This window comes from Syngnathus typhle, linkage group LG15 (assembly GCF_033458585.1).
Source record: "Syngnathus typhle isolate RoL2023-S1 ecotype Sweden linkage group LG15, RoL_Styp_1.0, whole genome shotgun sequence".
Lineage (NCBI taxonomy): Eukaryota > Metazoa > Chordata > Actinopteri > Syngnathiformes > Syngnathidae > Syngnathus > Syngnathus typhle.
This window is the reverse complement of record NC_083752.1, coordinates 2,798,425-2,819,588: the sequence shown is the minus strand read 5'-3', so window position 1 is coordinate 2,819,588 and position 21,164 is coordinate 2,798,425. Positions and strand designations below refer to the sequence as shown.

The window sequence follows — 21,164 nt, the reverse complement described above, 5'->3', positions numbered from 1 at the left end:
TGGGGAGAGAGAAAGGCAAATAGCGGCGAAGGAGAGCCGAAAGACTGCAGAAAAAATGATTTTAAGAAGCGTTATTTTAATAAAAACACCGCCACTTGTGCAACAAGGCATTTGTACATATATAGATATATTTTCTTCGATTTGTGTCAGTCATAAAAGAGTACAATACAAAGCAAAGAAAAGTGACGACTACGGCTTCCTAGAAGCTACTTTGGATGAGATGATTATAGAAACAACACAAGTAGTGCTATGAACACAGAAAAAAACAAAACAATGTGGACATCGATGTAGTCTAGCGATGAGGTACAAAAGATATACATACTTTCTCAACTACAATCACAAGGTGCTCCAACTTCATCAAGTACAAGGACGCAGGGGGGGGGAGGTCCCGTTAGCTTAGCACAAAGCGCTACGTCACCACAATTGCTTGTACGCACTATATTATTCATACAAAAACAAAGTGAAACGGCAGGCGGAATGCTTGGAATAAGAAGAGCGAGTGAAGTTATAGAAGCAAGGATGAGCATAACAATCCCGAGCAAAACAACAACCGAGCAAATGCGAAATGCTCATCCCTGTTACTAGAACGGCGAAGGCCTTGCAAAGACGCACGAGCGGCCGATTTTGCATCCCAGAGGTCGAAGCCAAATGGGGCGAGGGCGCCGCCCTCACCACCAAGTGATCTTGAACTCGTAGATGGGCCTCTTGCAGTAGTAGTGGTTGACGAGGTGCTTGTCGCACACGCCGATGCACTGCTGCTCGGCGGCGATGCCGCGGCGGGCCAGGTCGCCCACGATGCAGTGCAGCAGGTCGTAGACGTCGGCCACCGCCTCCCACGGCCCAAAGGACACGTCCACCTCGCAGTGGTGCTCGAAAAGCTTGGCCTCGCCGCCATCGCCGGCGCGCTCCAAGCGTGGCGAGTTGAAGAGCGGCCGCTCGTACGGCGTGATGGGCATCTCTTCCTTGTAGACGCAAACCTTCAGCTTAGCGAAGCGTGCCTTCTTCTGCGTGGCGCGCAGTTTGGCAATCTCCACGATCCGCTCCAGATTATCTGCCGGCGCAAAACGCACTTGGTGTGTGAAGAGAGGCTGAGAACCGCAGAACCATTTTGACGTGTCAAATATCAAATCAAGGCCTTGGCTCACGCTTACCTTTGTAGTAGGGAAGCAGGTCGAGAAAGGCCTGGCGCACTTTTTCTCCCGTGAGCGGCTGCGTGTCCTCCAGGCGTTCCAGCAGAGGAGCGATGGAGTAGTACTGCGCCTCGCGGTGCACCGCCCTCACACGCTCGCGCTGGGGCAGCTCGCCCTCTCGCAGGAAGTTCAGGATGTCCCTTCACCGCAGCGACATACAGTTGGAAGCACAAGTCACGACTTGTTTGAGTTGCGAGTCGTTTATGGCCTTTCAAAGATGGTTTTCGGTCAACTAGTTCAGTTGCCACACACGGCACATTGTGAACGCTGAAATTTATAGACGCAATTCACCCAAAGTAGGTGCCGTCGCGGTCGATGAAGAAGCGCCCGTCGGCGTCGCGCGGGATGTGGTGGCGCCCGCTGAACATGGCGGCCAGCATGGTGTCGTCGTAGCGGCGCAGCGTCGACAGCCGGGTGGTGAAGTGAGAGCCGCCCACGTTCAGAGAGACCACCTCTGGAAGCTTCACAAGAACAAACAAAAAAAAAAGGCATGCTTGATTGCTCATTTTGCAATACACACAATTAATAGTGTCATTAATAGTTTTTGCACGTTAATTATACATTCAGCAGGAATTTATGTTCATCAGTTGTGTGCAGGGCTTGTTCCCCAAACTAAGTGAACTTCTGAAAGTATTATGAGGCCTTTTCAGATTCATTACCTTGAAAAAGCCAGTGACAAACGGGAATTAGCCTGTCGTGTTTAAGTCTATAATCAGCATGGTAAAGCACAACACTCATCACGTGACTAATTGTAGGCCAATCACAACGCAGCAGCTCAACACCACCTTTCAGCTCGGCGCTCGCTGATGACGTCATTAGTTGCTTTTATTTGTGGAATTCTGGCGAACAATTGAAAACAAACTGCTTTGGTAAATGTCATTCCAGCGGACTACCTCCTGCTCCTGCTTGGCGTCCAGCGGGCAGCAGGCCGGCTTGCTCCTGTTCGTCTCTGCTGCTGCCGCCGCCGCCGGGGTGGTCGCCTTCCCAGAGTCGTCGTCGGCCATGGCATCGTTGGCTTTCTCGGCGTCACCAGCGGCCGAGAACACCACCATGACTTTGGGCAGCGGCAGCGTTCGCCGTTCCTGGATGAAGCGTCTCACCCGAGTCGTCGCCGCCGGCAGCAGGGGGCTTCGGGATGGAGACTGTCGCTCCCCACCGCCGCCTTCGGAGCCGTTCGAACTGCTCGCGCCATTCTGTTGCATGCGCGCGGACTACGGCGGTCGAGCATCAACCACAGCACCCCCTTCTCTGTTGACAACAGGTCGAGGCTTCTCGAACACGCCACTCTTTCATGCGGTTGCGGAACCGGTGTCATCCAAATCGACGTGAGGCCACCGCTACTAGCGCCACCTCTCGCCGACGCGACCACCTTAGCGTCCCGCTCCTTACCTTGTCACTGCGCGTTGGAGTGTTGGCTCGTGAGTGAACGATTCGTTCAAATGAACGACTCTTTTTCAGTGAACGGATCACATCGTAGGTGTCGGTAATGCGCACTGAAGCTGGGGCCGCCTCGCCGTAAAACAAAACGATGCTTCGGTAACACAAACAAAGAAACACCCTGGCCTAAAAAGTCACGCGGCCATCCCGCGAACTCTCCCTCACTTGAGAGTCCATCAATGTCATGCAAGCGAGCCCTTCCTCCATGTGCAAACATGAGTGGACGATGATTTCGTCCCTTGTTTGCTCCTTAACATTCGTCAGAAAGTTGGCAAAAATGCAACAGCAGATGTTTGCCGATGTTGCATTTTAATTGAACGCAAAGACTGCTTGCATGAAGGACAAGAGAAAGGAGCAAATATTGACTGGAGAAAGGTCAAAGTTCCAAAGACAATTTCAAGTCTCGAAGCGATTGATTAAAATAGTTCTTTGATAAGCGCAGAGTTGTTGATGACTTTTTGTACCTGTTAAGGAGATTGATCAGATGTCAAGCTAATGTGACTTTTGGAAACAAAGGCCTTCAGGACTAAGTGTGCTGCCAATCAGTTCAAAGTAATGATGCTGGATTTGGCATCATTTCATGACTCCAGCAGTTACATCCCAATGGCATCTTTAAGAGCTCTTCCTGCAAAAAACAAAAACTCCATTCAAGAAATAAAAATCCACTGATTGCCCTACCCCAGTGCTTCTCAAATAGTGAGGGGCGCGGTGCTATTCCTGGGGGGGCGCGTGTGACCCTGGGGAACAGGCTTTTTTTTTGGCAGTACTAGAATAAAGTGTAATTGCGCGTTTACTACAGCAGGGGGCAGTGGCGCTCTCATTGTTACTTCTGTCACGTTTGCGACAGTGCAACATTTTACGACTTACAAGACAAGTTAGGATAGTCACGGTGGGGAGGGGTGGCGCGAATAGTTTTCTTCTTGCTAGGGGGGGGGCGTAACAGAAAATAATTGAGAAGCACTGGTTTAAATAAAGGTTAACCTAAAAAAAAAAAAAAAAAAAAAAAAAAGTGAACCCTGAACTTTGAACCCGCGGTGACCCCGCGGTGACCCCGTGGCCCCGCGGTGACCCCGTGGTGACCCCGTGGTGACCCCGTGGTGACCCCTGGGTGACCTTTGAACCCTGAACTTTCCACTCTAGTTAAAAATCGAAAATGTGCACATGACCCCGTGAACTTTGAACCGACCTTTGACCCCTGGGTGAACTTTGAACCGTAAACTTTGACCTTTGACCCCTAGCTAATTACGTTTTTTTTTTTTTTTTTAAACCGGCATAGCAGAACGATCCATGGTCTTCAGATGCCGCGCTGTCGCCATCTCCTGGTCAGTTAGTGAAATGCTTTTGCTGATGTTTTTTTTTCCTCTCAATTAAAACAAATCAATTAGCCAGTTGGTTTTCTTTATTTAATATCTATTATCAGACAAAACCAAATTGTGAATCAGTCACCTAGGCTATAGCAGAACAAACGATCCATGGTCTTCAGATGCCACGCTGTCGCCATCTCCTGGTCAGCTAGTGAAATGCTTTTGCTGTTTTTTTTCCCTCTCAATTAAAACAAATCAATCAGCCAGCTGGCTTTCTTTATTTAATATCTGATATCAGACAAAACCAAATTGTGAATCAGTCACCTAGGCTATAGCAGAACAAACAATCCATGGTCTTCAGATGCCACGCTGTCGCCATCTCCTGGTCAGCTAGTGAAATGCTTTTGCTGTTTTTTTTTCCTCTCAATTAAAACAAATCAATCAGCCAGTTGGTTTTCTTTATTTAATATCTGATATCAGACAAAACCAAATTGTGAATCAGTCACCTAGGCCAGTGCTTCTCAAATAGTGGGGCGCGCCCCCAAGGCGGTGCTATTCCTGGGGGGGCGCGTGTGACCCTGGGGAACAGGCTTTTTTTTTGGCAGTACTAGAATAAAGTGTAATTGCGCGTTTACTACAGCAGGGGGCAATGGCGCTCTCATTGTTACTTCTGTCACGTTTGCGACAGTGCAACATTTTACGACTCACAAGACAAGTTAGGATAGTCACGGTGGGGAGGGGGGGCGCGAATAGTTTTCTTCTTGCTAGGGGGGGGGCGTAACAGAAAATAATTGAGAAGCACTGCCCTACCCTAATCAATCCATTCGATTTAACAGCACATGCAACATTTTATGACCTCACTCATCTAGGGTGACCAACAAGCTGGCGTGCTAGGCTAGGCTAACGTAATAGTGGCGCCGGAGAGAGAGCGGAGCAATCGGCCACATAAATATACTCATTAAATATTGATTGGTGAGTGGAGTCCGTGTGACTGACGGCCAGGCTGATGACGGCAGCGTAGATGACGTCAGCAGCTCTTCAGGGAGGCGGAGCTGCAATGACAGAGATGTTACGTCATCATCACTGTCTTGCTAATAATGCCGTTTGTTTAACCCCAGCACAAAAATATCAAACAGTGGCCGAGCTGTCGGAAGACTGACTGCCAAGTGGCTTTCCGTGACCTAGGGCCCAGTTAGTTGGCCCGAACAACAACGATGGTCCCGTCATGCGCGTTTGTGTCTTAAATTTAGTCCGTGTGCCAACGTGGTAGTATTTTCCCACTCTGCTCGCTTCAAAACACTCTGTTTGCAGGTAACAAAAGCCGAGAACCGGAAAAAAAAAAACCCGTCGAGTCGCGCAGGCGCAGCAGCAGAAGAAAAAAAGCTCAAATGACCACAATTCAAAAGGAAGTTTTATTTAAGATTTGGAACATCAGAGAAAGGGGGGGGGGGGGACATTTCCACAAACTCGTTTTTGTTCTGAATTACTAATCTGCAAACAGATGGATTTTTTTTCCCCAAAATGGAGCAGGAGACAAACAGAGAGGGAAAATACACTATTTGTGATCATCATCATGGGGGGAGGTGGGGGGGGGGGGGTCCTGGCAAACTGGCTCAGAGTGGGAATGACAACTCCAACCCCATGACCTCAGTTTGGAGAACGGTTTCACAGCTTCTATTAGTTCTTTGTCTTCGTCACAGCATGAAAACAACAAAGCCCAAACAAACCATAAAATGCACGCGTCCCCAAAAATCTTCAACCTCGCTCGCTCGCTCGCTCAGAACAGCGGCGGCGTCCCGTTCTACTGCTACGTTTCAAACTGCGTGAGCAGCGCACGCACTTCGGGCGTCAGCTGCTTGGCGGCGCTGGCGGCCTCGGAGATGGCGCGACGGTACGGGCCCTTCCGCTTCCTGTCGAAGCGCGACTGGAAGCTCTCCAGGAAGGGGGACAGCTGCGAGAGCGGCAGGAAGGAGGTGGTGGGCGAGCCGAACCAGGCCACCCGCGCCTCTTGCCGCGCCGCCAACACGGCATTGGCCCGCCGAGCCACCGTGATGCCCAGCACCCGCGCCGGCCACCAGGGGAACCCGTAGATTTTGGCCCACACGATGTCGCCCACGCACACGGTGCGCCCGTCGGGCAGCAGACATTTGGACACCGACTTGGAGAAAACAGACGACGAAGTTGTCGTCGACGACGAGGAAGAGGAGGACGACGTGGAAGACTTGCGATGCCGTTTCAGTTCACCTCCTTCCTCGTCGCCGACCAGCGCCTCGGCGGAAGCCGGGCAGGGGGGCACTAAGGAAACCGGGTCTACGGTCTCCGAGACGCTGTGGTGCGGGAGGTGGGAAGGAGGTGGAGCCTCCTCGGCCTCCGTAGCAGCATAAATAGAAGCGGGCGGCGTAGGACTGGGGGCGAGGCGCGGTGAGGGCGGTGCGGGCTCGTGTGCGGGAAGCTTGGGGCTAGAGGTGGCTGAGCGAGCGTGTTTGGGAGGCGAGGAAGAGGAGGAAGAGGAGAAGGAGGAAGAGGAGGGTGTGGCCTGAGGGTCGTCGGTACGATACCTTTGGGGTTTGAGGCGCATTCGAGGCGGCAGCGCAGTGTGCGAGGCGGGGCCCACCAGGGTGGTGCTAAGGTGCTGCAGGCGGCGGGTGAAGTGGACCTTCTGGTTTTGGTTGTGGTTTTGCAAGGCGGCGGCGCGCGTCAAGGCTTTGCCACCACCGCCTCCGGCCTCTCTGTCCTGGTTCTCCCCAAGCGGCAGAGGCGGCGGTGACGGCTGCGAGTTCCGCGCCAGCTTCTTGAGAACCTGGTGAGTTTTGGAGCGATCCGCTGGGGTTCCTTTGGGGAGAACCTTCTTAGAGTTAAGCTTCAGACGCATGGACGAGGACACAGCCCGCAGGACACGAGGCGAGGACGCGGCAGCGGACTCTCGGATCCCCGATGGGGCGCGTCTGTCGCTGCGACTGCCCTTGTCGTCACTCCTTAGTCGCTTGACTTCAGCCGAGACAGGCCCTTCCGCCGCTTTCCGTCGCCGCGACACCTCTTCGCCTCTCAGGTCTACGGTGCCCGGCCGGCGGCCGGCCGCCACCACCACGCCTTTGCACTTGTCGCACAGCACCTGGCGGGGGCGCAGCTTGATGGCGTTCATGATTGAGGTTGGCTCCTCGCAGCGGTAGCGCCGCTTGGGCCTCTTGATCTTCCGGGGCAGCGGCTGAGGTAACGCCTGGTTGTAGGTGTCCCTGATGAACAGCGGGGGCGGGTATGGCGCCCCCTCCTGGAACAGCGGGGGCGGCTTGGAGCTCCACGGGCAAGGCGTCGCATCATCATCCGTGGCCACTTCCTGCTTGGGGGACACAGGGGCCTCCGCAGGGATGGCGTCCCTCTGAGGTCGACTCTGGTCTTCCCGCCGGGGAAAGGGCGTAATGGGAATTCCGTATGGTCCGAACCTGTGCAAAGGGAAGGAGAACCTTAGAGACTCAAATACGACAACCTATCCAAATAAAACACCTTCAAGGCGTTTGTCCTTGTCGCCTCCAGACACAAACTCGACGTGTAAAGTGGTTCACTAAGCTCTTGACCCATTTTGAATTGTCAAATAAAGAAGACAATGGGTTGTGTGAATGGACTCACAGATATGAATGGCAGAAAAGTATAAGGCTGGTGGGCAAATCTCACAAAGTTATTTCATGTTGTTTGTCAAGAAATAATCCACCTTTGTCGTACCTTTTGGAAATGTCCATGAGAACGCCGGAGAAGAGCTTCTCGCCCACCCGGAACGACACAACCAGCGCGTCATCGATGACGTGGTCCAAGGAGACCCGAACCTCGGAGCCGAGGCTGAGGCTCAGGTCCTGCACGCAGCCGCCGTGCCGCGTCGCGCACGACACGGTTTCAGCTCCCACCGAGACTTCGGAAGGCTTGACGTCCGGTGTCAGGTCCACGCAACACGGGCCCCTCCCCTCGGAATCCGGATTCGCGTCCGCGGTACCGACCAATCCGGCGTCTTGGCTAGCAACGGGCTTCTGCTCGGGTTGGACAGAAGTCGGGTAGCCTCGGTCCTGGTCCGCGGCGTTCGTGGTCGGTTCCGCCGGTTCCGCTAGCGAAAGGCCAGCCTCGGCGCCGGGCGGGTGACGGGGGGCCGGGAAGGAGTGCAGGAAGACGGCGGAGGAGGAGGGCTTGGGCTGCGCGAGGATGCTACAGTAGGCCGCCTGCGCCGAGTCACTCCATGACGCTTCCCCGAGACTTAAGCTGGCGCTCCGGTTGTGGACGAGCGCGTCGCCCGCGGCGACCTCACCTTGGACTTTTCCCACCGCGGGGTCCAGCTCCGGCTCCAGCCTGACATGGCGGCGCTCCTCCCCGTCGCTACTGTCTCCCAAGCGAGCGCTAAACAACTCCGCGGCCAGCTCGGGCGCCACGGCTGGCTCGGGTTCAGGCACTCCTTCGGGCTCCTGGGAGTCTAAAATGCCCCCCTGGCCGCTCAAGCTCGGTTCCAGTGAGCCGTCGTCGGTCGTCGCTGCCGTCCGAATCGCCGCAGCTCCTGGCTCGGTGGCCACGGCCGCCATTTTCTTCCGCTGTGCTAGCGAGCGCGCGTCACCCCGCCCCCTTGTGCCAAGGGTCAGAGTATTAAAGCCCCGCGATTGGCCGCCACAGCTGTCGGTCAAATAAAAGCCCGGAGAACATGTGGTCCGATTGGTCGGAGACACGGAAGCGCAATGACGTCACCGGGATGCTCGACTTTACGCGAAACAAAACATCGGCCAGCATCCATCGTATGAACGACAAAAAGTCACTTGACGCAAGGCGGTGTTCACAATTTACAGTCGGACACATAAACATCTTTTCATTTCTCACGAAATCGCATCAGAAATGAAAATAAGAAAAGAACGGAGGGCAATTGATAATTATTCATGATTCTATTCTTTCTTCACTCGGATGAAACATATCGTGTTTTTCTGCATTTCAATTACAACCATGACATTGGATTTTACATGTTCAATTATCGACTCGCGAGTAGCTCTATTGTTCAACTTTAACCCGTACATTCCATTATGAAAGCTAAGAATGACCTCATTTATTCATATTTGACCTCCACCGTAACTTATTTGACATGTTCATTGTTTTGAAACAGCTTGTGGACAGACAAGATTATGACGACAGAACAGTTGAAAACAAAACAGACTCATTCATCATTATCATTTATAGTTCTTGTTTCTGTATCAGACGGCACATTAATTGGATCAGTCGATGCCTAACCACGGGTTACAATTGTATATCAACACATCATATGATTACTACATAACAAATAAAAGATGGATCAAATGATCACATCTGTGAAGAAGTGGCCATAATTGGTCAGAGGGCATTGAGACCGCTTCCTTCAACTTCCTTCACTTGTTTTAAAGACAGCTCCACTTGCTCGTCTTCTGACGAACCTTCCTTCTGGCCAGCGTGCCTTTTTCCAGACCTTCGGGAATCCACGACAAATTGCCAGTTTGAAAAATGCATCAAAATGAAACCAGTTTGAAAACTGCAGCAAAAGGATGCAATTCTGGAGGATTTGGACAATTTGTTGCTTAAATGAGGTTTTCAAACAATACATCAGTTATCAAAACTAGTTGTTGGTGAATTTGATAACGCCGCTCACCATCTCTCCTCCACATCCTGGATCGTGTCCGGCAGCGGAACATTGAGCGTTTCCGGCAGCAAGCAAGCGAAGCCTGAAGCCAGCACGGCCGCACCCCCGTAAACCACGCTGGGCAGAGCGGGGAAAACCTGGAAGGGGTGCCAAATGGTGTTAATTGCAAAGAAAGCACTTCTAATAATATGGCTTTACCTCATCCAAGATGAGTACGGCGGGGGCCGCCATGCTGCCCACTCTGGCCATCGTGGACACCAGACCCATTCCGGTTTGCCTGCCGGCGCCAGGTTCCACGTCAAAGTGTCGTCGGTAGTGACGTAGCCAAGCGCAATACGACCAATAGAAATATATTTGAGTGTACTTTTTGAGGAATCATACCTGATGATGGTTGGGTAAAGTTCTCCAGTGTACAAGTAAACGGTAGTAAAGGACGCCGAGGTGAAGGCCTTACCAAGACACGCCAACGTGGTTCTGACCACCTGCATGTCTGACAGAGGAATACAAACTGTGTACACAAACTGCACAAGCGGATGCTCCCTTTGTTTTTGAGTGTGCGATACCCGTCGGGACTAAGGTGTTGGCGAAGATGACGAGGGCGGACATGAGGAGGCACGAGGCCTGAGTCACCCTCCTCCCGAGGAAAGTGAGCATGGCCAGAGCCACAAACTTGGAGGGAAAATCCACGGCTCCAAAGATGAGCTGCATCACGTAGATACTCACCTGCACCGAGGAACGGGGAGCCCTTAGCTTAGCATGTGGCGCAGCCCAAATATTAGCACGCTCACCCCAAACTTCTGCAGGTCCATCGCCAAACCGTAGTACGCAAAGCTGGTCGAGAACCTGTGGAAGGAACACAGGCGGAAATCATGAGAATGGCTGCTGGCGGTGGTGGGTGGGAGTAAGTCACCACGTTCCACGTTAGCCTCTTTGCAACGTGTAGCGCTTCCAAGTTGTTCCTCACCAGACGGCGATGAGGCCAACAGAGATGCGTCTCATGGCGGGCGTCCTCAGCAGGTCGTAGGCGGTCAGCGTCTTGCGATGGCACTCCATCTCTTTGCTCATGTGGGAGTGAAGCACCTGCAGGTCACACGTCAAGCAAGCTTCCATTGAGGAATTTCAAGTTGGGCCAGCAAGTGCTTGGGTCTCATTAGTAGATGCGCGACAGGACAACCTCCAGCGTCAGCTTTTCCGCCATTTGGGGTTTTCCGTTGATGCGAGCCACTCTGCGGAGGGTCTTCAAGGCGTCCTGGGATCGACCCCGAAGGACCAGCCACCGCGGCGACTCTGCCAACCACCTGTGAGCAGGGACGCACGCACGGCTTTTCATCAGAGGCCCGTTTTGGAGGCGGGCGACAGCGTGGCGACGGCGAGCACCGACCAGCTGAAGGCAAAGGAGAGGAAGTGGGGAACGCACACCACCAACTGCAGCTTCCTCCAGTCCCTCAGCCAATAAGCCAAGCCAGCCAAGACCATCTGACCAAAGGTGAAGTAGAAGGAGGTGAGCGTTCCTGCCAGAGTCCGGGTTTTGGTCGGGATCCACTCCACCTCTGACGACAAATGACAAGAGCGTCGGCGCAGTTGATCAAGGCCGCGCGCTCGCTCGCCCGCCCGCCGAGAACCTCAAAGTAAAAACGTAAAGGTGATACTCAGGGAGACGGAGTTGAGGATGATGCCTGACACCGCCATGCCGCTCAGGAAGCGGAACATGCAGTAGATGGAGTAAGATGGCGACAGGGCGCAGCAGGAGCCCAGGACGCCCAGCTGCAGGTACGACCAAATCAGGATAGAGCGCCGCCCGAACCTGAGACAAAAACGCAATCATCTTTTTGGTCCCCTTTTGCAATGCCCTGGAGCGCCCACCAGAGGGAAGCAACTGCAGAAGGGGGCCAGAAGCAAATAGGCTTACCTGTCGGACAGGCCGCCGTAGACGACGGCGCCCGCTAAAACGCCACCCATGTACACCGTCTGGATCATCTGCTTGAGGGGACGTCGCGTACACACCAAATCCCACTGAAGACACACAATCCAACACTCATTCCAATCCATTCCGGATGGTTTGCTGTTGCTGCTGGATGTCGACAACTTCCTGCCGGATGGCGTGAACCACCCACTCACCTCGGAAACGGTGGTGGCTCGGAACTCCGAGGACTCGAAAGTCCAGCCGTCCGCGCAGCTTTCGGTGGGCAGGTGACTGACGTTAGCCGAGTTGTTGGCGGTTAGCATCTCCCACTGCGGCGTCACGTATCTGAAAGCAAGCCAACGTTTAGCCACCCACGTGCCACTAGCCCACGTAGGTAGGCGGCCCAAAAACCTCCTGCAGCGATCCAGTCGCGTCCCAGAGGCGTCCATTGGGATGAAGGCCTTCAAAACGTCTTGGCGGTCCACCTAAAGCGTGTGGCGTGGCGTCAATGGCACGGTGAGCGGTCGTGCGAGAGGCCAACTGATCACGTACCTGCTGCGTGAGGTTCCAGAGGCTATGATTTGTGGACACGCTGCAGTGGTGGCCGGGGGTCCCTGAGACAAAGTTGTTCAGGAGGTTCTGACTCGCCATCAGCAGGCCCGGGAAACTGATGAGGGTCACGTGGAGCCACTGGTAGCGCCCAAAACCGCCCATCTGAGCGGTGGCACACAGGAGTGGACTGAAATATTCCGCTCCAGCCAGCCACAACTTCAAGATTGGAGCTGCTAAAAACAGGTCTGGTGGGACCCGCTCCAAAATGGACCGGTCGCCAGTCAATTGCAAGTATGGTGACGCAACGGACTGGTCACAGACGGGTTTTTGAGACGACGGCGACTTGAAACGAACCGGAACTCCAACGTCCGACGGACACGGCACGGCGGCACTCTCCACTCCACACATGCAGCCGGTTCTCCCAACGCTTACAGATCACTCACCTCATCCAGCAGCTCGCTGAAGCCCATCGTGAAGATGACGTTCTTCTCACCTTCAAATCAACCTGTCAGAAAAACACCCAAGCCGCTGACTTTTTTTGTTGTTTTTTTCCCGGCAGTCTGCTGAGTCGCCTTAAAGGCTTAAAAGTGCACAAGAGGATTTCCGAACGTTTGCTTACTGTACAGAACCGGAACCCGACGGCCAGACCACGGCGAGAAGTCCTCCTCCGGGGTGTGCAGACTTTGACGTGTCACTTGGCTCTAGATGAAACCCCCTTGCCCTCCTCAAACACACACACCCCCACCCCCCTCCTCATTGCTGTGTCTGTTAATGTTCATGCGAGACTTGCTGGTAATAACTTGAATGACACGAAGACGAGTCATTGTGCACAGGCATAATTCCAAAAATTGCTGGTCATTACAATTTCCAACGCTTCCCACTACTCCCAATCTGGGTCTGAACTGGGAAAACTTCCCAACTTGATTTTATTGACTTGATAAAATGTCTCTCGTTCATGGTTTATTCGCCGTCATTTGAGCACAAGCCGGACCGGGAAGGCCGAAACATTGGTGCAGAATAAATACATCTAATAAATACAGATTGATCGTCTTGGTTAAAAAATATACAGGAAGATGACCTTGACAGAATAATGGTGATAAATGCCAATTGCAATATGGAGGGGGAGGGTCCCTCCATTCGATTCTTTTTCGAAACGTTTCTTTCTGCCCTCAGTGAACGCGAGCTGCATCAATGTTGGCGCAAGGCGTCCTTTCTTGGAATTCACCCCTGGGGCGGGACTCCTAACAAACAAATTGGCGGGTGAGCGACGGTCACGAGGTCGCCAGCTGAACACAGCGTCGGACGGACAGCGGTTCTTCTTTAGGGCGTCCGACACGTGTCGGGAGGGTTGAACATTGACGGCCAGCGTTTGCACAATCGCTCGGACAATCATTGCTAACGCTAGCCGCCCTTAAAAAGTTTAAGGTCACTGATTCACCAAACAAATGAAAACGTTGGTGTCTTTGGAAAAGTCCGTCAAGGAGGAAAAAGAGTTTGTAGTTTACTAGACGCACAAAAGCATTTTAGCGCTTGACACTTTATTAAGATCACGTGTGGTGCAACAACAAAGATGTGCATGACAGACAAAATACGCGGGAAAAATCGGATCTGGAGAAAGCCTACGACAAGGACTAAAAACGGACGTTTACGTATTCCCACCGACACAAACGATACTCTCACAGGGACGTTTCTATGCGGAGATGCTTCAATCTATTTCAATTCGAAGGCCGATACAACTGTAGTTTGTTCAGTTTCACACAAACGACAACAAGCACCCAAAAGCGCCGGCGGGCTGCCGTGGGTTCGATTATTTCCAGCTGGACTTACAAAAACAAGGAGGAAAAAAAAGTGAATGCTTGGTCCTGGAAGTTGGGTTGAAGTCAAGTGCAAAAAGCTTGCCACTGGGTCAATAAAAAGACGACTAAGACTTCATGGAAAGTGAGTTGGGGGAAGGGGGGGGCAGACAATCTGGTCACATGGTACAAAAAGAATATCGTCATTCGGGGGGGGGGTGGGGGTGGGGGTTAAAATATTATAATCACCTCAGCTGGAGTGTTACAAAACGTTGAGTGTTTAAAATGTGCGAGTTGATCTATACATGAAGATATTTAAGGATGGAATGCATTTTCACAGTCCAATCGTTTCTCAACAGAGGATGTTATGTTGTGTGCGTGTGTGTGTGTCAGAGCCGTGATTACAATGACATTTACCCTTTTTAATCTAGCGGGAGGAAATGGATGACTGGCCACCATTTTGAGCAGGAAGGCGAGGGCGAAGCCGGCCGGCCGCTCAGTTCTTCAGCACGGTGTCGTACGTCTGGTACACGTACTGAGACACCTCGGGGGCCCGACACTTGAGGGACAGCTGCGGGATCGGCCGGGACAAGGCAGGGCTCACTCATATGCTCTTGAACCGTGCGCGTGTAGAAAAAGTCCACACACCCCTCCCCCGTTCAATTGCAAACGCTTCCAGTCGAGATTTCAGCAGGGGTGTGTAGACTTTTGTTTTTAGAGACGCAAAACGGCGTACCGTGTAGTTGGGGTTGCCTGGCTGGATGCGCAGTTCGGCCAGTATCCAGATTCCGTTGGTGAGTTTGAGGGACTGGTAGAGCATGTCCTGACCTTCCACGTTACGCTTGGCGATGGTGTAGATGTTGTTGTTCTGCAGCTTGCCCGACACCGTGTCTGAAAGTTCAGAGTCAAGCGGGAAAAATAAACAACACGGCAACTTTGACACTAGTGGAAGTCAAAAGTTGCTCTGCAACCGAGTACCTCAGTTCAGCTAGCAACACACACACACACACACGCTAAAACTGGAGGCTAACACAAACGTTGCATCTAAGAGGAAAAGGACGGCTAATTAACGGCGACTCGTGGGAGCTCTCAACTAACGAACCGGGCGACTAGCACGGGCGGCCAGCGATTCCGAAAACGTATGCAACCGTGAGTTGACTGCCGGTCAAAAGAAGTGGATGGCTCCTTCCGGCCAAGTGTCCTACAAGACAAGCAAGTGGGTGGACAAAAACAACAAGTTGAGGTCGTTGAAGGACGAGTCTGCTTTCGGGGGCGTGACGGACGGGGCCCGGCCCTTCTCACACTCGTTCGTTCTTTCCGCACACTGGCTTCGACAGCGCATGGCACTTTGGGCCGTTTGCGGGACCTACCCGCGTTCAGGTGGCACTCCTTTATCTGGTACTGCAGCTCATTTTCATTGGGGATATCTTTCCAGGTGGCAAGGAACACCTGGCGCTCTGGGAAGATACAAGAGGCACACTTGACAAATTTGCCCAAATTGCGTGGGGAACCAAAGGCACCCATCAAGGTCAAAGCAACAAACCCATTTTCCCATCTTCCACAAAGAATATGTTGAGAGGGATGAGGACGCTGTAGTAGAAGACATCAATGTTGTTCTTCACAGCCACCTGCGCCCAAGGCAGAAAATTGCTTCAGAAACCGCCGCGGCTGTCGCTCGGACGCGTTTGCACACCTGGAGATTGTTCAGCGGGTCCATCTTCATCACCGGCCCGATGGTGTTGATGGGCAAAGACACGTCCATGCCCTGGCTGGGCATCAGCGGAGTGTGAATGGGCAGCGGGCTGGTGGGGATCATCCCGAAGCTGCGGGGAGAGCACAAGCACGCCTTGAAACGTACGGCGGGATGGGGCGGGCGGGCGGGGCGCTTCAGCTCTACTCCACCTGTTTTTGTTAAACTGGACGGCAAAGTCGGTCATGTGCTGCAGGGCCTTGTTGGTGAAGGTCATGTCCATGTACATGTGGCCCTGGCGGCGAGAGAAGGTTCCGGAAATCTCCAGTCCCTTGGCTTTAACCGCAGGCAGCCACACCTTGCAAAAAAGGGCGGGGCAATCGGTCCAAACGCCGTTGGATTTACGGGAAAAAAAAACAAAGCGCCTTTCGCACTCACGGCTTTCGGGGCCACGTGGCCTCCGGATGCGATGGCCAAGCCCGTGGAGAGCTCAAACAAGTCGTTGAGGCCGCTGCCGGTGACGGCCGGAGGCGCGGGAGTGGGCGACGGCGCAAAAGTGCTCGGGACGGACGACGGGATGAAGTTCTGACCCACCTGAAGCAACGACAACGCCGCCGCCCAACCGGGCGGGCGAATCGCCTCAGGTTAAACACGCCGCCGGCGACTAAAGTGCTACAAAGCTGAGAAGAAGCAGGCGAGAAGCAGCGACTGTCTATGCAAGAAGAGGTGAGCCGAGTCTAAAGCCAGGCCGAGGCTGCCCGGCATGTTTTGGCCCGCAAAAGACGGACGTTTGCGACGCAGGAAATGGCCCTCGTTAAAGACCAGGCCAGATAATAGCCGTTGTGCGTAATCTGCCTCAAAGCGAGCTCTCCAAAGGTCACGCAAATCGCAACTACGACACAAGTCGGACGGGCCAAAAGGTGCCGAGCTGAAATCAATCAGACAGATGGGGAGGCCCTTTTGAGACCAAGCATGCAGCGCAGCAGCCAAACAGAAGCGGCTTGCACTTACAGCTGGACTTCCCCCAACACCGCCGCCCAGGTCTCCTCCCAGCTACGGGACAAAGAGAAAGACAAAGAGAGAGAAGGAGAGAGAGAAGGAGAGAGAGAGAGAGAGAGAGAGAGGAGCCCCCCCCTCACCCCCAAACAAAAAGAATCCAAACAAGACAGACAGAGCACACACAGAGACAAGACAGAGAGTTTTCTTAGCAACCGCAAGTCATCAAGAGGATCACTCAATTCTGGAAAATACATTCTGCACCAACGTCCTTAAGAAATATCTAGACTGCCACATTTTGTGGATGCTAAGTATCCATTATAAGTTGAGGAGCTTCGCATGTTGCGGTACACCTTTGCGGTAGAAGCTCACCAAGCTGTCGAGTCCCCCACCCAGGAGGTCCACGGCACCCATCTGCATGGAGGAAACCTGGGGCACGTTGACCGGAGGGCCCAGGTCCAGGTTGAGCAGGTCACCCAGCAGGTCGCCCTGGCTCGGGATGACGTGCGGTTGATCCACAGTGGCTGCCGCCGCCGCCGCCGCCGCGGCCCCGCCGCTCAGCGGACTCTCGCCCGTGTCAATGCTGCCGAGCAGGAGCGAGAACAATTTGCAATCTGCCGCTTGTGCTAGGAGGCGGAGGGGCTGCCTACCTGCTGTGCTGGACCGGAAGGTGTTTGCGGTGGATCCCGTGGCTGCCCTCCACAAAGGCGCTGGGCGGTTTGTGATAGACGGACGCCAGAGAGCCGATGTGGCAGATGAGCTCGTCCAGCAGAGTGGGCTCGATCAGATCAGTCTCCTCGGAGATGAGGGGCTTCTCTGACAGCACCACCTCCTTGGCCGTCACCGGGTCCGTGGACAGCAGGCGCCAGTAGATGTAGCCTCTGTCGCGTAAGTCCGGGTTGTCGGAGTCCTGCGGAAGACGGAGCGGGTTCAGGAGGGAGGGAGGTTGACGCAGCGAAGCGAGCCATTTCAGCAAATTTCACCTGAGTGGCCAGGCTGAGGACCTGCTGCACCAACTCTTGAGTCTCGGACGGCTTTTTCAGGAAGAGCTTGACGATGGCGGTCAGCAGGGTGAGCTGCACCTGCGCGGCCACACGCGAACCTCGTTCACGCCCGCACCGACGCAAATAAAAAGGCTTTGGCTTAAGAGCGAACCTGGGTGCTCTCGTCGTGGAAGCCCTCCAGGAAGCTTTCCAGCAGCTCGTCGGCGTTGTCAATCCTCTCGGCGTACTCGCCCACGATCCAGATCATGGCGGCGCGGGCGTCCGGCTCGTCCAGAGAGTCCAGATTCTCGCACAGGGTGGCGATGATGCTCTCGTACCTACAACGGGAGCGTGATCGCTGAGCGGCGTCCTCGGTGCCGAGGGTGGCCGTCGGACGGAGCCAGCCGCATACTTGTTGGGGTACTTGCGGAAAATGTCCCTTATGACCACGATGGCCTCCTGCACCACATAGTTGACTTTGGTCTGGATGAGGTCCAGCAGGGTGCTCACGCAGCGCTCTGCCGATTGCTAGATTTTACAAAGTGGAGCAAAAGTATGAGTGACTCTCCTGACCCCTCCAAACGGAAGCGCTCGGCCACCATTTGGGGAAAGAAGCGACGTCTCCTTCAAGTCCTACCTCCACTTTGATGGCACAGCGGCCAATGGCGCGCACGGCCTTGCGCACAAAGTCGACATCCACCTCGGTGGCGTACTCCTTCAACTCGGCCAGCACCTGCAAAGCAGCAGACATGAAGAGAGCAAGTGGCAGCAGCAGCGCTGCTTTTGTCGCTTTCAAGGCAGACATGCGGACCTGGGCAATGTTGGCCTGAGAGGCCAAACGGATCATAATATCCAGTTTCTCCAGCTTCACGTAAATGGGGTCGTTGTATTTGACAAAGAAGACTTTGATTTCCTGCTTGAGGATCTCGGGCCTGCAGCCAAAACACAAGACTTGAGTGTGAAAAAGTAGTGCCGCCGCCGCCGTTTGAGCCACGCACGTGGCTTGCGCGCACCTTTTCTGGACGATGAGGTTGATGTTCCTCAGAGCCACGTACTGGACCTCGGGCTCGCCGGATAGCAAGGTGACGAGGGGCGGCGAAAGCTTCTTCAGCAGCGTGTTGTAGTAGTCCGAGTCTTTTGGCAGCAGCTCCAGGAACTTCATCAGTACCTTGACGGCAGACAGGACCACCGCGGAGTTGGCGTGGGACAGCCGTGGAGTGACGCGCTCGCAAATACTTTGAAGAGAGGCAAAGGGGAAAAACGACAGCCAGCTTAGCTCCATCCCATTATTTGTCGACCGGCGGGCAGCGCCAGCGATCGACGTGAAAATGGAAAAAGACGAAAGCGGTTACCTCTGCGCCTCTCGCTCGTCCTTGGGGTTGTAGTTAGACAGGCAGTCCAGGATGAAGATCTGGCCCCACTCGGTGCACTCGTTGAGGGCCGTCAGCAGCTTGTTGATGTTCTGGGGGTTGAGGTCCAGCAGGTTGCTGTTGGGGTGAGACTCGCTGATCTCAGACAGTGCGGCCACCGCGTTGGCGACAACCTGGAGAGAAAGAGAAAGAGAGAGAGGCTCGGCGCTTTCTCCAACAAATGCTGATGGACGGACAAAAGAAACAAACGCGCATTCCCACCATGGGATTAGAGTCGGCGATGAGATCCCTCAGCGAGTCCAAGAAGCCCTGATCCTCCACCATCTGGGCGTTGATGTCGTGAAGCTTGGCCACGCACACCGCCGCCGTTTTCCTCACGTACGGGTCCTCGTCCTTCAGGCACTTCCTCAGCGGCTCGCAAAGGTACTCGGTAATCTTGTCCACTCGGATGCAGCCCATGGTGCGGACTGCCAGGGCCCGGATGAGGGGATTGGGGTCCTCGCAGTCCTGGGGGAGGGCGGGGCAACCGTGAGACGGCCCGAGCCGTGCGGAAAGGCACGGCGACGGAGTGAGCTTGCCTTGACGAAGCTGTTGACAGCCATGATGGCCATGTCGGGCTGGCTCTTGGCGTAGTTCATCAAGTAGAGGTACACCAACTTCTTCAGCTCCAGGTTGTCCGTCTGCATGCAGTTGACCACATCCGGGAACAAAGAGCTGCAAAGACACTCGCTGGCTCAGCTCACAATGCGGAGCTGCAAGCTTTCGTTCTGTCGCCGACCGCTTTGACGGACCGAGCGTTACCTGACATCCTTGCCCACAGTCATGGCGGCGATGACCTTCTTGACAGCCTCCTTTCGCTTCTCCTTCTTTTCGTTGTTCAGCTCGGCTTTCAGCTCAAAAATCTCCCCTGTAAAACGAGATGGTTTTGGAATCCGCTTGCTGGCAGTGTGAATAAAATGTTTTGCATGACGCAGAAGACTGGCGTTTGCTTTTCCCACATTTGGACTCACCTTTTTTGTTTGTTGTGAAATACTTGGAGTCCGTCATGATTGTGGTTCTTGGCGTCTGGAGAAGAACAGAACATTCAACAACACAAGCAAAAGCTGGGTGAACCCAAACTTTTGAACAATTAGGGTGACATACGCGGTTTGATTTTTACAGGAATCTGTATTTTCAGTAAATACTTTTCATAGGTTGTACTGTTTTGTCCTTAAAGTACCTCAACCTTTGCCACTCTTTCAACTTGAGTACATTGTGCGAATACTTTTGCCATCTGGGCAGAATTTTGGACAGCTCTTCTTCTCCATCTCATTTAGTGTACCTAATGAATTGTCCGGACAGGTCTCGTTCCGCCCTATCGACGAAACATCTTCAAGTTTGTCAAAACAAATAACGTTTGGTTTGTCCTTAATACGTTATATCAACTAATAGTGCACATATGGATGTGATAAGGTTCGGTTTAATCTCGCTAGTGGCGCTCTACCAGATGCTTGCTAATGCTAGCGGGCTAGCTCGCTGGCTAGCTAGCGTGTATGCTAACCGCGGCTTCTCTCGACTGACAATGCTGACAGAAACGAACAACTACATTATGACATTTTTTTAATTGATATCACCGGTATCATTCACAATGTATTCGAATATTCACCAAAACAGTAAAGACAAGACACAGTCGGCCCAGTTTCCGGTCGATTGACAGCTACCTTGGTCGTCACTATGTTCACGGACGAAAACAAAATAAAAATCACACGCAACCGTAATGTTGTATGCATCGTGACACAATTAACTTACCGAGATGAGTTAGAGAATAGGTGAAATCTGTGAGAAGGTGCAGGACGAAGGCTGGTCCCTTTGGCCAGTCGGCGGAAGATGGAGAATCTGCAATGGGGGAGACGCTCAACCAGAAGGCGCAAGGGTACCACTCCGCCCCCACCCATCAGATCACACTACTGCTATTATATTTATTTATTTATTTTTTATTAATTGCATAACGCATTCTCCTGTATTATGTTATCCTCTCTTTTATGTACCCGCTCTGGGGTATTGAATCTGCTGGACACTGATCAATAAAGTATCCATCTAGCCATTCCATGCATCCATCCATGACCACTAGAGGTCGCCACAGCTCGTTTTGGACGCGCAATGAAGGTCAAAGGTGGAATATAGGCTCATCTTCTATTTTTGTTCTATATTTTCAAATGTGACTCCAGCTTAGCAGGAGTGGTTGTTTCCCTGCGCAACCAGCACAAAAAAAAAAGAACAATAAACAGCACTTTATAATCATTATTAATTTTTTTACTGAGTCACTGCTTTTCTGTTG

At 53.2% G+C, this 21,164-nt stretch overlaps 4 protein-coding genes across 5 annotated transcripts; all 4 read right to left on the bottom strand.

The window, feature by feature from the left end:
- Positions 1 to 56: 56 nt before the first annotated feature.
- Positions 57 to 2,656, bottom strand: kctd7 (potassium channel tetramerization domain containing 7). The gene is made up of 4 exons (XM_061300054.1): positions 2,084 to 2,656; positions 1,482 to 1,651; positions 1,152 to 1,330; positions 57 to 1,051 (listed from the first exon to the last, which is right to left on the bottom strand). The coding sequence occupies exons 1-4, from the start codon at positions 2,390 to 2,392 to the stop codon at positions 669 to 671; spliced, it is 1,041 nt and encodes a 346-aa protein (XP_061156038.1). The 5' UTR covers positions 2,393 to 2,656; the 3' UTR covers positions 57 to 668.
- Positions 2,657 to 5,324: 2,668 nt separating this feature from the next.
- Positions 5,325 to 8,509, bottom strand: pwwp2a (PWWP domain containing 2A). The gene is made up of 2 exons (XM_061300047.1): positions 7,649 to 8,509; positions 5,325 to 7,371 (listed from the first exon to the last, which is right to left on the bottom strand). Exons 1-2 carry the CDS (start codon positions 8,485 to 8,487, stop codon positions 5,739 to 5,741), a joined length of 2,472 nt encoding a protein of 823 aa, XP_061156031.1. The 5' UTR covers positions 8,488 to 8,509; the 3' UTR covers positions 5,325 to 5,738.
- A 598-nt stretch (positions 8,510 to 9,107) lies between these two features.
- oatx (organic anion transporter X) lies at positions 9,108 to 13,390 on the bottom strand. The gene is made up of 16 exons (XM_061300048.1): positions 12,635 to 13,390; positions 12,459 to 12,520; positions 12,016 to 12,177; positions 11,875 to 11,948; positions 11,679 to 11,808; positions 11,470 to 11,573; positions 11,210 to 11,364; positions 10,942 to 11,110; positions 10,735 to 10,858; positions 10,525 to 10,640; positions 10,349 to 10,403; positions 10,124 to 10,283; positions 9,942 to 10,050; positions 9,759 to 9,837; positions 9,570 to 9,697; positions 9,108 to 9,389 (listed from the first exon to the last, which is right to left on the bottom strand). Exons 2-16 carry the CDS (start codon positions 12,483 to 12,485, stop codon positions 9,278 to 9,280), a joined length of 1,704 nt encoding a protein of 567 aa, XP_061156032.1. The 5' UTR covers positions 12,486 to 12,520; positions 12,635 to 13,390; the 3' UTR covers positions 9,108 to 9,277.
- Positions 13,391 to 13,536: 146 nt separating this feature from the next.
- Positions 13,537 to 20,901, bottom strand: LOC133168459 (AP-2 complex subunit beta). 2 transcript variants are annotated; one of them, XM_061300045.1, is made up of 22 exons: positions 20,636 to 20,900; positions 19,858 to 19,912; positions 19,649 to 19,754; positions 19,426 to 19,561; positions 19,109 to 19,354; positions 18,830 to 19,020; positions 18,491 to 18,712; positions 18,289 to 18,409; positions 18,115 to 18,210; positions 17,890 to 18,005; positions 17,650 to 17,815; positions 17,478 to 17,576; positions 17,145 to 17,404; positions 16,867 to 17,077; positions 16,510 to 16,551; positions 15,937 to 16,092; positions 15,711 to 15,856; positions 15,502 to 15,631; positions 15,352 to 15,436; positions 15,179 to 15,265; positions 14,545 to 14,699; positions 13,537 to 14,379 (listed from the first exon to the last, which is right to left on the bottom strand). In XM_061300045.1, exons 2-22 carry the CDS (start codon positions 19,892 to 19,894, stop codon positions 14,305 to 14,307), a joined length of 2,883 nt encoding a protein of 960 aa, XP_061156029.1. In that variant the 5' UTR covers positions 19,895 to 19,912; positions 20,636 to 20,900; the 3' UTR covers positions 13,537 to 14,304. The 2 variants fall into 2 exon arrangements, with proteins under 2 accessions (XP_061156029.1, XP_061156030.1); XM_061300046.1 differs by lacking the exon at positions 16,510 to 16,551 and having other exon boundaries at positions 20,636 to 20,901.
- Positions 20,902 to 21,164: the final 263 nt, after the last annotated feature.

What these genes read in the sequence shown, in the direction of transcription:
- pwwp2a (XM_061300047.1), bottom strand. Translation starts at nt 8,487, where the DNA reads ATGGCGGCCGTGGCCACCGAGCCAGGAGCTGCGGCGATTCGGACGGCA. An exon ending in CTCATGGACATTTCCAAAAG is followed by an intron (nt 7,372 to 7,648) that starts GTACGACAAAGG and finishes CCCTTTGCACAG; the next exon opens with GTTCGGACCATACGGAATTC.
- oatx (XM_061300048.1), bottom strand. Translation starts at nt 12,485, where the DNA reads ATGGGCTTCAGCGAGCTGCTGGATGAG. An exon ending in CCTCAACTCCGTCTCCCTGA is followed by an intron (nt 11,111 to 11,209) that starts GTATCACCTTTA and finishes ATTTGTCGTCAG; the next exon opens with AGGTGGAGTGGATCCCGACC. An exon ending in CAGGATGTGGAGGAGAGATG is followed by an intron (nt 9,390 to 9,569) that starts GTGAGCGGCGTT and finishes GGATTCCCGAAG; the next exon opens with GTCTGGAAAAAGGCACGCTG.
- kctd7 (XM_061300054.1), bottom strand. Translation starts at nt 2,392, where the DNA reads ATGCAACAGAATGGCGCGAGCAGTTCGAACGGCTCCGAAGGCGGCGGT. An exon ending in ACGCCAAGCAGGAGCAGGAG is followed by an intron (nt 1,652 to 2,083) that starts GTAGTCCGCTGG and finishes GTTCTTGTGAAG; the next exon opens with CTTCCAGAGGTGGTCTCTCT. An exon ending in CGCGACGGCACCTACTTTGG is followed by an intron (nt 1,331 to 1,481) that starts GTGAATTGCGTC and finishes GCTGCGGTGAAG; the next exon opens with GGACATCCTGAACTTCCTGC.
- LOC133168459 (XM_061300045.1), bottom strand. Translation starts at nt 19,894, where the DNA reads ATGACGGACTCCAAGTATTTCACAACAAACAAAAAAG. An exon ending in TTTCACAACAAACAAAAAAG is followed by an intron (nt 19,755 to 19,857) that starts GTGAGTCCAAAT and finishes CTCGTTTTACAG; the next exon opens with GGGAGATTTTTGAGCTGAAA. An exon ending in TCCTCAGCCTGGCCACTCAG is followed by an intron (nt 17,405 to 17,477) that starts GTGAAATTTGCT and finishes CGTCTTCCGCAG; the next exon opens with GACTCCGACAACCCGGACTT.